At 51.3% G+C, this 12,735-nt stretch overlaps 1 protein-coding gene across 3 annotated transcripts in view; it reads left to right on the plus strand.

Moving 5' to 3' along the window:
* The first annotated feature begins 7,446 nt into the window (after positions 1-7,446).
* Positions 7,447-12,735, plus strand: part of NECAB2 (N-terminal EF-hand calcium binding protein 2) — an 87,681-nt gene continuing 82,392 nt past the window's right edge. The window contains exon 1 of one of the 3 annotated variants that reach the window (XM_040615483.1): positions 7,447-7,517. Coding sequence is in view for 1 of the 3 variants with exons in the window: in XM_040615482.1 (XP_040471416.1) it covers positions 12,151-12,357 (207 nt within the window). In the remaining 2 variants the exon portion in view is untranslated. Of the gene's footprint in view, positions 7,518-12,133; positions 12,358-12,735 lie in introns of those variants that run through there. The other 2 variants (XM_040615482.1, XM_040615484.1) reach the window with 2 other exon arrangements.

Below are 12,735 nucleotides of genomic sequence, written 5' to 3' on the forward strand. Positions count from 1 at the left end.
GGCATGGCCGGAGGGGTGAGAGCCTGTCTTGCACGTTGCGGTGGAAGCAGCAATCCCAAGCTCAGATGTTGCAAACAAAGTTTTTCCTGAGCCCTTTCCAGCACCTGTTTGCCAAACCCCCTTTCACAGGGGTGGCTGGAGCAGCTTTCCTGTAAATGCTGCTCTTGTCACAGCATCTCTGGCAGCTACCCAGGAAATTAAGGCAATTAATGAGCAATGAGACACATGAGCAGTGAGAGGGAAGGGCGGCATTTCAGATGAATGAATCCCACATGATTGACGCTGCCTGAAGTAACCTATTTGCAAAAAGATACCTCACCCCCCGTATTGCGCTTTGATGAAGTTTAAGCAGAAGAGCTCCCAGGAGTGTGACTAAGGGGCAGCATTTTTGCTGGCTGGGGTACAGCTCAGATGGCCTCAGGCAGCACGTTGTGACAGCAACCTCTGTGATAGATAATTTGATCTGATTGACCTGACCAAATGTGTCACAGAAAGAAGGTTTGCTCCCCTGAAAACTAAGTATTCAAAATCCTCCCTCTATTTTACACAGAGGTGGAAGTAAGACCTCTGGAAATTTTTCATTATAAACAGAGGCAGAAACTAGTGTGTGATCTGGATTTGTAGCAGCGCCTGAGGCGCAGCGCTCTGACATCGCGGTGAAGGCTGTAGCCTCTGGGATTGTGGGGTGATTTCTGGTTCTCTTTTTGGCTAGCACTTCCAGCTCAAGGCTGAGAGACATTTCCAGGGTTGTATTTCACTAGAACTGGTCGCTTCCCCTGCGTAATTCTGGTTTGGGTGAACTGTTTGATGTTTACAAGAAGCAAAAAAACCTCCCAGGCAATGCCGAGGTCTGCAGCAGCCACTGGTACCATCTTACATGAAGGGGGCTGTCACCCTGAGGTTGATATATGTGAGTTCACATTCCTGAAACATAAATATTTCTATAAATATTTTTCAGGAAGATGGAGAAGCAAGTGTCTGAGAAAAACAAGAAGTTATATAAACAAGTGTTATCTACCTGATGTTACACTCCAAATACCTCATCTACTGAGTAATCTGGATATGACATAACAGGGGAGCTGGCCCAGAGCTGGCCAAGTGAAATGTTCTCACCCTGCAACAATGGAAAGCAAATCAAAGGGAGATGGAATTGCCTGTTCCCAGGCTGCCTGTCCCCTGTGACCTTCCTCACGCTCTGTTTCATCCATTTCCAACAACAAGCTTTTTTTCCCCCTTCCTTTAAGGAGTGTAATGGATACCCCTCCGTCCGTGTGCTGGGAAACAGCTCGCTGCAGAGGAAGCAACGCAGCTCTGCTGGAGCAAATCCCTGTTTGCAAGTGGAGCGTGTGCTGCTTTCCCAGCATTAGGTGAAGAAAACTACAGGGCTTTGAAAGCAATCCCACAGCTGAAATAATAAAGTCTTACTTTAGTTGAATATCATTATGGATGACCCATCTTTCCTCCTCTCCTTGCATGAGCAGTCCCAATAGTCTCTGAATACTGTACTGATAAGGGAAGCAGGAATGCATGGGATGAAAGTGCTTATTCTGGTAATGAGCCCCACATTCTCACTCTTTCCGAGGCTAGAAGGTCCCCACAGCCCCTGCTTAATGAGAGAACTAATCCATTTTCCATATGGAAATACAATTTCAATATTCTTCCGATTCCCTAATACTCAGATTTTTCAGGATGATGCACGCAGGTGCCTGGGTGCTTTTCACCAGGCTTCGTGCCCTCTCCTGGTCCTGCTCCACCATTCCCAAGCCAACAGCCCAGTGTTCTCCAGCCTGCTGGTTCTTCAGGACTGAACCATGCCTGCTCCTCTCCGGAGCAGTTGTTGGGAGACCCACATCTGCCAGCTGCAATCAAAGTCTTTGTGTAAATTATGTTTGCAATGTGCCATTCAGGTGTGCCCTGTAACGCTATAAATGATTCTGGATTATTTTTTTTTTTACAGGTTTGAAGCTAATGGCTAGAAATGCTTCACAGCCATAAAGAATATGTAGCAGGGCAGGAGCGTTGCACTGAGAATGCGTCTGCTGCAGGAGGAATGGTTTTCAAGTCTGTAACAGGCTTCTGGGGTCACTTGTCACAATCCTGGAGGCAAAGGTGAAGCAATAAATCTGCTGTGACTCACATTGTCCATCTGGTAAAGAAACCCTCAGAAACATTACTGCAAGGCATCAGATTTATTCTGGAGACAGCAGGTGAGGCGTGTTGGGGCAATCCCTCTAAAATTGCCCAGAAACAAAGGGATCCCAAATGAGGATCTGAAACAACCCATGGATGCAACCCATAGGCATGGTTTTCTCTGCCAGGAAGAAAACCAGCAATTCAGGTTATTTATCTCATTGCAATTTAAGATGTCTGTGTTTCTGCACTCATGGATGCAAGCATTATTCTGCCATTTAATATAGCCACTCTTCAGAAACCTGAAGTGACACCTGAAGAAAACTGCTGGTAGACCTGTCAGCTGGGAGCCTTGCATCCCGGTACCCGATGTCCCATGCACTGCTCGTGCTTCCTGGCTGCCCATCATGAGAAATGGGATTCTACCATGCGAGGGTTGGTGTTGAGGAACCTGAGAAAGAAACCTCTCCTTTTGAGACAGAGCTTGCTTCAATGAACTGAGACAACCTGGGTGGCCCAGGAGTCCTTTGCAGTTATAAATATAGCATGGTTTCATTTAATAGCCCTATTTCTGCCATGTTCATGGGAAAAGTCATGTGGTAAATAATTAGCTTCGTAATTCCTAGAAATTGGGAACGAATGCTCCATTGGAAAGGCATTACAATAGGTCTTTTACCATTAAAATTTGTGGTTTGCTTGGATCTTATTTCTGTGCTCTTCCGGAAGTTACAAAGTTGGAGTTGCCTGGGATTTAATTGCCACCCTGTGTCTTGCAGTGGGAAATCAGTAGCAGACAGAGAAAGGATAAACCCCTCCAGATATCTATTGCCTGTGCTGGAAGAGGGGGTTTCTCTGGAAATCTGTGCTTGGGAGCCCCCAAAAGATGTTGCTGTCTGCTGGGCGGAGGGCTCTGCATGTTGGCCTGGCAGCAGGAGCAGACAGCCCGGGCTTTGCCAGTGATGCTCAGGGTGTTTGCACAGAAAAAAGGTTGAGGTCTTCCCCATCACAGTCTTTTGGATATCGTGTTATGTCATTATCTGGGTTTGGACTGCACAGACACGTTCTCACAGAGGTGGTTAGCTGTCTTGCCTGTCCCGAAGCACTGATCTGGACTTGCACAGGGTGGTAAAACTGTCGGGACAGGTTTTGCCAGGAAAGAGTTTCAGGCTTCCAAAGGTGTGAGTCAAACCCCAACTAAGAGGATAAAACCTGTGTGCATGCGCCTTGGGATGCAGTTGGCAGTGGGATGATCAGAGCTGGGATCTTCCCTTTCAGTAAAGAGATGGGGGTTGGAATGGGGGAGCATGGGTGGGTGCCTGCGGTGCTGGGCTGTCACACAGAGGCTTTGTGCAAGCAGGGCAGCACTGAGATGGGAGTAGCCAACTCATTAAAAAGTGATTAAAACCCCCTAAAGTTATTCATAAAATTGCACCAATTTTGTGAAATAGCTACGGGGTTTTTAAAACTTTCAAGGAAAGAGGGGAAGACAACTCAAAAAATATCTATGCATTCAATTAAAACCTCTTTCAATCACTATTTTCTTTAGGAAACACTATCATTTTATGCTGCAAGGTCTGGTCAAAACCAGGCTTCCAACCCTCCCTGCAGTGTCCGTGCATCCATCCCACAGCAGCGCAGCTCCCTCTCCCGACTGCAAAGCTCACCAGTACCGAGAGGATGCTGCTGCAGGCTCGCTGCGAGGCAGGCTCAGTTTTGCAGAGTAAATGTCCTTTAAAGCGTGAAGGGACGCATCGCTGCCTGTGGGGATGGGCTAGATTAAGACATCCCAAATCCATAATTATTTCAGGTTCCCTGTCGAGCTGCGTGGCCCGGTGGGACCTTCCCTACCTCCAGCCATTCTCACCAACTCTCATTTAAAGAAAAACTCTATTTTACAGAGTGAAGGCTGCTAAGGGGTGGGCGGTGGGCAGGGGCACCTGCGGGCAGCACCTGGATGTGATGATTTTCCGACCTCGGCTGCAGGTGCCGCAGTGCCCGGCCAGGCGGCTGCTGCCATCGTGTGTCCCGGTGCTCCGCTGGGTGCTCCGCAAACACGCTGTGTGCCTAAACCACCGGGCGCTCTGACCTTTTAGCCCTGTGAGATTGTTTTGAAGTCTTCCTCAGCTGTGGGTAGCTTAGATTATCCTCAGGAATATGGTGTTTCTGCTTGTACAAGGGCTTGACAAGCCCTGTTTGTGTCACCCAAGCAGCTTTAGCTTGGCTACAAAGAGTTTGGACGGGGGTATCTCCTTTGAAAACTTTGAAAAAAAAGATTGGTTTTTTGTGCTGCAAACCGTGTGGTCAGCTCTATCCCCAGAGCAGCATTCTGCCAGGGTGCTGGAGCTGTGCTGGACTTTGAGAAGCTCCCAGGACAGAGGAATAGAAAGGTGGGCACTGTGAGCAGATGAAGACACGGATCTCACACTCTCATCAGCTGTGCCGCATTGCCTGCCGTACCCCACGAACTGCGCGGGGTGTGTTGAACCCGGCTGGGGAAGTGGCCCAAATCTGCCCAAACTGGACCTGCCAGAGGAGCTGTGTTTCAGGCAAGGGGGCACCGGCTGCTGGGGAGCGAAACACATGTCAGAGCCTGGCAGGGACCCTCCTGACGGGATCCTGCCCTCGGGAATACAGCTGGAGCTGGGTCTGTGGGGACTTTTTATTGCTGCAAGAAGATAAACCACCGGTAAAGCCACACTTTGCGGTAACCCAGCGCCTCCTTGCAGCCTCAGCATCAGGCACTAGATGTCCTTGCATGCCGTGCCACTGGCGTGCACCTCTCCGGTGCCCGCAGGCTGCAGGTGTGACATTTCATGAGGGTGACACCTTGGGATGGAGGTGGCTCTTTTCCAGCTCTGGCCTTGTGGGATGGAGGGGACTTTGGTGGTGGTGGTGGGGGAAAGGCACTTGCTGCTCTGCTCGTCTTCACACTCCCCTGGGGATGCTGGCTCAGGAGCTGCCTCGCCTGGGGGGTCATTTTCCGTGAGATCCCAGCGAGCGCTCGCCCGTGTGCATCCCGGCACCTGCAGCTCAAAGTCACTTTCATGGTGATCCTGTCAAATTACATCGAGTGGCCCTTTGTTGTGGGAAATCAATAGCTGCCTTGCAGGCCTGTTGATGTCTCAGTGAAACCCATTAAATTATATGAGTTTGATCCCAAAGTGGCAAACACAGCAGTGTTTTAAAATAGCTCCACAGCCAGGAAACCCAATATCACACCCATAAAGTGATTTTTTTGTGTGTCCAGCAGTGAGCAGGACTGGAGAAACAGAAGATGTTACTCATCCAAACCCTTGGTGAATAATTACTGGAGCGGTGTGAAATATAAATAATTTCCCCACTTCTGTCACTTTGAGGACAGCGAATAAGGACAAATAAAATGCTGTGGGGAAAATGAATGTGCCTGGTGCTTAAGCAGTGAGGAGCAGCCTTGAGTGTGCTACTAAACTGATGGTCTGACATGAAAGACCAGCTCACTCCTGGAACTTGCAGTGAGCACCCTTTGGGGAGCACCCGACGGACCTCTCCTTGCTGCCAGTGCTTGCTGCTGTGCCATCTGCTTACCCTGAACTTCATTTACTGAGCGTGCTTGTGGCAGTGATCCCTCACCCCTGGGGATCCCACCTAGGCGCGCAGCCGCCTGCGTAGATAGATAGACCAGCAAACCCTGGGGCTATGTGAAATTTGGTCCCGGGTGTCCCCAGGGTGGCTGAGGGCAGGTCACAGCCAGCTGGCAGCTGCTGTCCCAGTGTCAGCACAGCCTGCCAGGCTCTCTGGCATTTTCACATCCAACTCTTCCTCCGGCCACCCACCGAGAGGCTCGGGGGGGGGGGGGTGGGGGGGGGTGGGGGGGGTGGGGGTGGGGTGGGGTGGGGGGGGTGGGGTGCTCCCACCCTGGGGCTCCAGCGTGGTGCTGGGGTTGTGTGAAGCCAGCCTGGCTTGTGGGTGCAGCCTCTCTCGGCACAGGTTTCATGCCAAAATCGCTCCTGTTCTGCAGTTTCAGCCTGGCTTTGAGGACAGGGAGCAATGCTGCAGGGATGCTCAAGCAAGTTTTATGCTCTTCTGAATAACCTCCACGTGTTCCCAGCTTTGGCCACAGGTTAAATATGTTCAGAATATGGAAGGTTTCTATTTTATTTCTCTGCACTGAGCATCCCCTTAAACAGCTCTCAGCCAGCATCCTGCCCGTGCCCTGCGACTCTGCCCGGGCTCTTGCCAGAGGGGCTTTGCCATCGTGCCTACATGCTGTACCCCAGAGGGAGTCCTTCTTACATTTAAAGCTGTCAGATTCTAGCCTCCGGTCAGTAATTAACAGTATTTATTGTCAGTAACAAACTGGGGAAACCTTTCCTCCCAAAATTTGTCCAGAAGTGGTATCTGCTGGGCAAAGGTCAGGAAATACATGACTTTAGAAATTAATTATAAAGGGCGTGAGCAACGGGAAAAAGGCCAGTCCCTCCCTCTCCACTTTTGCTATGAAGAAGCTTGACTGCTCTAATTTCAATACATTTGCAGACACGTTTTGTCCATTAAAATGATGTTATTTGACAGTTTCATGTTGCAATTGCAGAGGTCAATTATAAAGAGGCAATAATTTATTTAGGTGCAATAACTCAAAAAAAAATTTTAATCGATGGTCATTCCTGCACACAGGCTTATAAATCTGAAAGTCCACAGTTCCCTGTTTCTGTGCTCTTTATGCTGTTACATATGATCTGACATGAGGTGTACCAGGCACAGGAAACAAAGGGTAATTTTGAAAGGTCATCAGAAATGGATTAGCTTATTCCAAGGGTTCTTAAAAGTTCTGACTTAAATTGCATGTTGAAGGGGAAAATATTTTGGTCTGCTTTATGTGAACACTATTACAAATAATAAACCTGCTAGAAAAATGTTACAGCATCTCTTCCCTACAACTACACGCTCACAGGCTCTACCTGTGAGTGGCCTGTAACTTTAAAACAAGGGTGTGTTGGTTTTGGGGTTAAATGCTCATTTCATCAATTGCCAAAACGACAGGGCTGGGTAATGCCTTCTTATCACCCAAACAAGCAGGCTGAAAAATACTCAAACAAAACCATCTGCCCCCTGAATTTCTTTATCAGCCATCAGCAGAGGGGTTTTACCTGCTGTTTGCCTGCATCCCTGCACCTCACAATAACAACAATTCAATACTCTTTGTTTTCTAAGGTTTCCACTCAACAGCGGCAGCTTCCCTGGGGAGGGAAAGCCATGCCTGGGGCTGGTGTGGAGCCCTCAGCACAAATGTCCTGAATTTCACAGGATACCCACAGCCCCAGCCGGGAGCTGGGCTGCTGCTGGGAGCTTGGAAGAAGCCACACAGCTCCCAGCCCTTCTCCGGGACGAGCTTGGGTACGTCTTGGAAGGTGAGTCTCTTTATGATTTGGTGCTTTAATATATTTTTAAAGATTTATTTGATGTTTGTTTCTTATGGTGGTAATTCCTCGTAGTGCTCTGATGAACATCTCAGAGCTGTGGGGAAGTCTGGGCATGTGGGGGCTGTGATCTCCTAATGCTGCAGGAGTTTTGTTTGATGGTCAGGTTAGTCCAGCTGATTCCCCTTGATGAGTTTCCCAGATATCCATGGGTTGCCTTTAGGATTATGGCCAGGGAAAACCTGAACTCTCACACTGTGCCCGGTCTACATTTGTAGCAACGAGTGCAATGGGGGGGCTGAGTACTCAGAAAAGCCCTTCTGCTCACCCGCTTCCACGCGGGGGTCTCCCACCCGGGCTGAGCCCATTCCCCCGTGGCTGCCGGCTGGCCCTGGAGCAGGAGGGGGTGCCTGGCTGCAAGCAGGGTGCTTTAAAAGAGGGGAAGGTTTTGCTCACTAACCTAACTGTAGTTGGAAGAGGCTCTGGAGGTATTTAAAGTCCAAGTCTGCATTTTGTCTCAAAGCAAGAGCCAGCATAGCACTCTAAGATCAATGTGACATGAAACGGGATGTTCGAAGCCTCCTGCTTGCCCCAGCCTGGATCAGAAACTTGTGACCCCAGTGACTGGGCTGGGCTCGGTGTTTGAATAGCTGTGTTCCCCAAACCACGAGCTCTGGACCCCTCAAAGTGCAGAGGGGAGGGGGTTTGTTTAATTCTTAGGAGTTAACTTACAGTGCACCTGTACATGGTTTTCCTGGCTTGTCTTCAGACCAGTGTGTTACCTTGGTGCTGTGGGCAGTGTGGCGTTTTCAAACCTGGCGTATAAGTTTGGTATGAAATCACCTGGTGATTACACGTTGCATTATAATAAACACAAATTAGTGCAGGGACTAAAGCAGCCATTCCAGCCCCCTGGGCTGTGCCAGCAAGGTCATTGTCACTCTACCTAATTCCCATCTCTGTAACGGGGTCGTCATTCCTTCCTCCTGCCATCAAACCATTAGATTAACCTCAATCCCTCAGTCATTAGTAAATATTAGTAAGTCATATGTGACATTTTGCACCAACTGAGGCTGCAGGTCCTGCCTGTTGGAAGTTTTTAATTAAATACAACTCCCCGCTGTGCGCTGAGGGGCAGGGGGGAGCAGGCAGAATTCAAAGGGGAGATGAAAGCCGCTGGCTCTGCCTGCCACGCTGGGCTGCAGGCAGGACTTCTGCTCTGTCTCGGACCTTTCTTTCAGAGGAGCCCTTGGGTTCTTCAGGTGGCCTCTCATTTGAAATTACAGCACATGGGTTGAGCTCCTGCTCCAACAGCCTTTCCAGAAACTGCTGGAAAATATTGGGCATAGCACGTGGCTGAGCCTCCTATGAAAGCCTGCGGAGCAAACATCGCCAGTGATGGGGGTAAACCAACGCTTTGTGCCGAGCACCACATGCATCAGGGAGGGAAAAGCACTGGGCCAAGATCAAGACTTGAAGCTGGCGTGGCAATAGCCTCTTCTTGAGATCTCCGAGTTTCTGAACCTGGAGCTGGGGGTGTGGGACAATATGTCTGATCTCTCCCAGCCTTCAACAACCTTCTCATCCTTACTGGAGCCTTCGACTGTAATGGTCTGGGACCACGTGTGTGTGCCCTGGCTAGGGCAGCAGCAGGGAAGCTCACTACTGAATGTCAAGGAGGGGAAAGTGGAGCTGCAGCTGCTGCCTTTCCTTCTGCAGCGTGCCCTGACAGCCGTCGGGCAGCGTTTGAGCTCTGCAAAGCAGCGTGGAAAGCAAAATGCTCCTGGATCAGCAGCAGAGGCAGTGGGCTGCTCTGCGTATGGGCTCTGCTGCTGTGGGACGCTGTGTGGCCTGTCTGCTCTGAGTGTATCCAGACCTGCAATTAATGCTCATTGCTTTCACCGGGATGAACTTTGCCTGGATTTTAACTTTTTGTCTCCTTTCCATTCTCTCCTATTTCTTCCTATGCCACTCGGCATCTGCATGATGCGCAGGCATAAAGCTTGCCAGGCAGCTGGTGGCTGCTGGTGGTCCTGCTCTCTCCACCTTTAACAAAGGAGCAAGAAGTGTGCTGGATGCCAGGGAGCCACAGCTCAAGCTGCAGACAGGTGTTCTAGAGCAGGCAAAACCCTATTGTTTCCACGTGGCCATCACTTGTTTGGTTTCTTCTTCTGGCCCTGGCTGATGGCTTCTTGCCAGGGACCTGGGCAGTGCCGTGACCAGTAGCACGTGGTGGCAGGAGAGGCTGGCAAAGCCCCAGTGCCCGGGCTGCAGTCGTGTTTATTTGCTCAGTACAGACAGTGCCCCTTCTCCCTGGGCAGGCAGGAGGGGACGAGTTCTGGCACACAGAGCCCAACCTGACATCTGTGCCTCTGTCCTCCCCTTGGCTGGGGGGTGATGGGTGGGCTGGGACCAGCCTGAGCACATGCCTTGGGGGTTCCTGTGTTTTCTCACCTGGCTCAGGTAAGTAGAACTGCCTTTCCCCTTTTTTTCCTTGCTTTTTCCATTTTCAGCCTCGTGGAAACTTGGGAATAACTAAGCCCCTAGCAACACAGCCCAGTACGAATGAGGGCCTTCTTCCAAATGTCTGAGTGGCTGAAACCTTTTCTATCTAGACCCATTTAGGAGGAAAAATGAGTATTTAAATGCCACAGAGCTGGTTTTGACATTTACATGAACTGATTTTGACAGAAATAGAGAAATAGTCGCAAACTTCCAAGTCAAGTAATGAATCTCGATGGCACGTGAAAAGAAAAATTCAGAAAACCTTCTTTATAAATTTATTCAGTAAATAGTTTAAATAATGAGCATATAATAATACTAAAATGTGTGTGGCTAATACAGTCCGAACCAGTCGTTTAGCAGAGGGATGTCTAAAGGAGAAAGAAGCGTATAAATAACCTGAGGATTGTGAAAATACAAAAAAGTGCAATAATTTGGGCCATGAGGGGTGCGGGCTGTTTGGCACCAGCAGTTGGTGTGTAGGGATGCCATCCTAAGCTCATGGCAAGGATGATAAGACGTGTCTTGCCTTCGATTAGCTTTGCTGTGAGCTGTGAGTGGGGACTGAGTGACGACCGGGTTGTACACCAGCCTGCTCTGAGCATCCCTGTAAACGAACACAGAACTGTTCAAGCGTTCCACACAGCTCCCATGAGCCAACATCAACCCCCTGAAGTTCCTCCGTTTTTCCCCATTAATTTTGCATTGCTGGAGAAGAAGGAAACCCAGAAAGGTGAGAGCTTGGTGAAAGAGGGGCTCAGCCCACGGGTGTTCTGGCCTACTGCCACACACCTCTGTGCCCCAGCTACTGAAAAGCCTTTCAAGAGCCTCCAGCCATTATCCACATACTCCAGCAGAGAGAACTGGGCTCCCACTCACTTTTCTCTGAGCAGCAGCGAGAGAAAAATGCACGTTCCCCTACCTGCCACCTCAAACAGCAAGGTTTCACCCTAATTTACCTGAATAAAGATGGGTGGTTAGAAGAAGAGGCTAAATAGTATCTCCAGGAAGGCTTTCCTGGGGGGTCTTGGTGCACTGCCAAGTTTTTTCTGTTTAAAGAAATAATTTTTTATCGGTTTTGTTTTTTTTTTTTCTCTTAAAGCGGTAGCGGGTCAGGGCTGTTGGTCATGCTGTTCCTCCTTTGGAGGTCAGGCACAGGGCTCAGCATGGGAGGTGTGTAACGCTTGCACAGGGGTGCTGGGCTTGCTGGCTCCTGCATCAGAGATGTTCAAATCTGGGGATGTGGCCCTGGTGGAGTACAAAGTCCCCTGGAGCTGCCTGCGAGAGGGTCTGGCTGCTGTGGCTGGGTGGGGGGAAAGGCTGTTGGGAGCCTTTGGCCACTCTAGTGCTCTGGGCACCCCCAGAGGGGCTGGTCTGAGCTCTCTGGTGCCTTTCTGGGTGTGAACTCAAAATGCGAGCATCTCCTCGAGTGTGTGTGGGGGAGATGAAATGATCTAGTGGTGTTTTGGCCAGAAGATGTATTGCTCCTACTGCAAGCCTAGATCTTCACCTGTGTAGGTGTGCACAGGAGTATCGCAAAGGGATATCCTCATAATACACAGTCACAGGATTAGAAATATTTGTCCAGCTGAGCACCGTGGGTTGCTCTGTAGCTGTGAATGCTGCAATACTCCAGCTGGATTTTCATCCTATAGGGATGGCTATTCATCCTACAGGGACTTCTTGGAGTATGAGTAGGGCGTCAGAGGCAAGTTTTATTTACTAGCAAGAAATTTGCTCTCTGCTGTCCTTACAAAGAGCTGCTAGAATGGGGGGTGGGGTGGGTGGGGGGGTGGGCTGCAGAGGGGAGAGGACATGCAACAGGAATACTCTCTTTAGATAAAAAATGCCCAAAAGGCTGCTTTGTGTTGGAGCAGGGCAGGAGGGGCTGTGTGGGGGTGGGAGCAGGCAGGCAGCACCCAGCGGGGCCCCTCGGGGGTGACCTTCCCCCCCCCCAAAAAAAAATCCGCCCCCCTCCCCCCCCCCCCCCGCCCCCCGAGTTGCTCTTCGGGCAGGAGCCGCGCGGGTCCCCCCCGCCGTGTGGCGGTGGGAGGAGGCGGAGGAGGAGGAGGAGGAGGAGGAGGAGGGAGCCCCCAGCTCCGGCATGAGGCCGGGCTGAGCGATGTGCGAGCAGGCAGCGCGGTACTGCCGGGCCGGCGTGCAGAGGCTGCTGCTGCGCAAGCCGCCGCCGGCGCTCCGCGGGCTGGACGGGCTGCTGCGCTGGGTGGTGGCCAGGATGAGCGACAAGGCTGTCACCGAGCGGGAGCTGCTCACCCCGGGCGTAGCCGCCGCCGCCGAGCAGAGGAAGGGCACCTCCGTCATCCTCGATGTGAGTGGGTCCCGCACCGCCGGTCCCGCACCCCGGGACGCGGGTGACACCGCGGCTCCTGTCCCCATCCCTGCTCGCACGGGTCCTGCTCGCCATCGGGGCGCAGCCTGGAGCTGTACCCCCTCGCGTGGGGTTTGCACCCGCGGGCTGGGTGGGCGTGGGGCGCAGCCGGGTCCTGCATCCCTTTGTCCCAGCCAGCCAGCTCGGGACCGGCGTTATTCCCGGGTCCGGCATCTCCCGGAGCGGGTGGGCAAGAGGCTGCGCCCCGGCTCCCGCAGCCCCACGCTGCATGCCCCGCCGTTCCTGCACCCCCGACCGGCTTTGGCACCAGGGTTATTCCTCGGATCCTGCATCCCTGGCCGGTCGGGGATGGGGTGC

The sequence above is a fragment of the Falco naumanni genome, chromosome 15 (genome assembly GCF_017639655.2).
Source record: "Falco naumanni isolate bFalNau1 chromosome 15, bFalNau1.pat, whole genome shotgun sequence".
Classification (NCBI taxonomy): Eukaryota; Metazoa; Chordata; class Aves; order Falconiformes; family Falconidae; genus Falco; species Falco naumanni.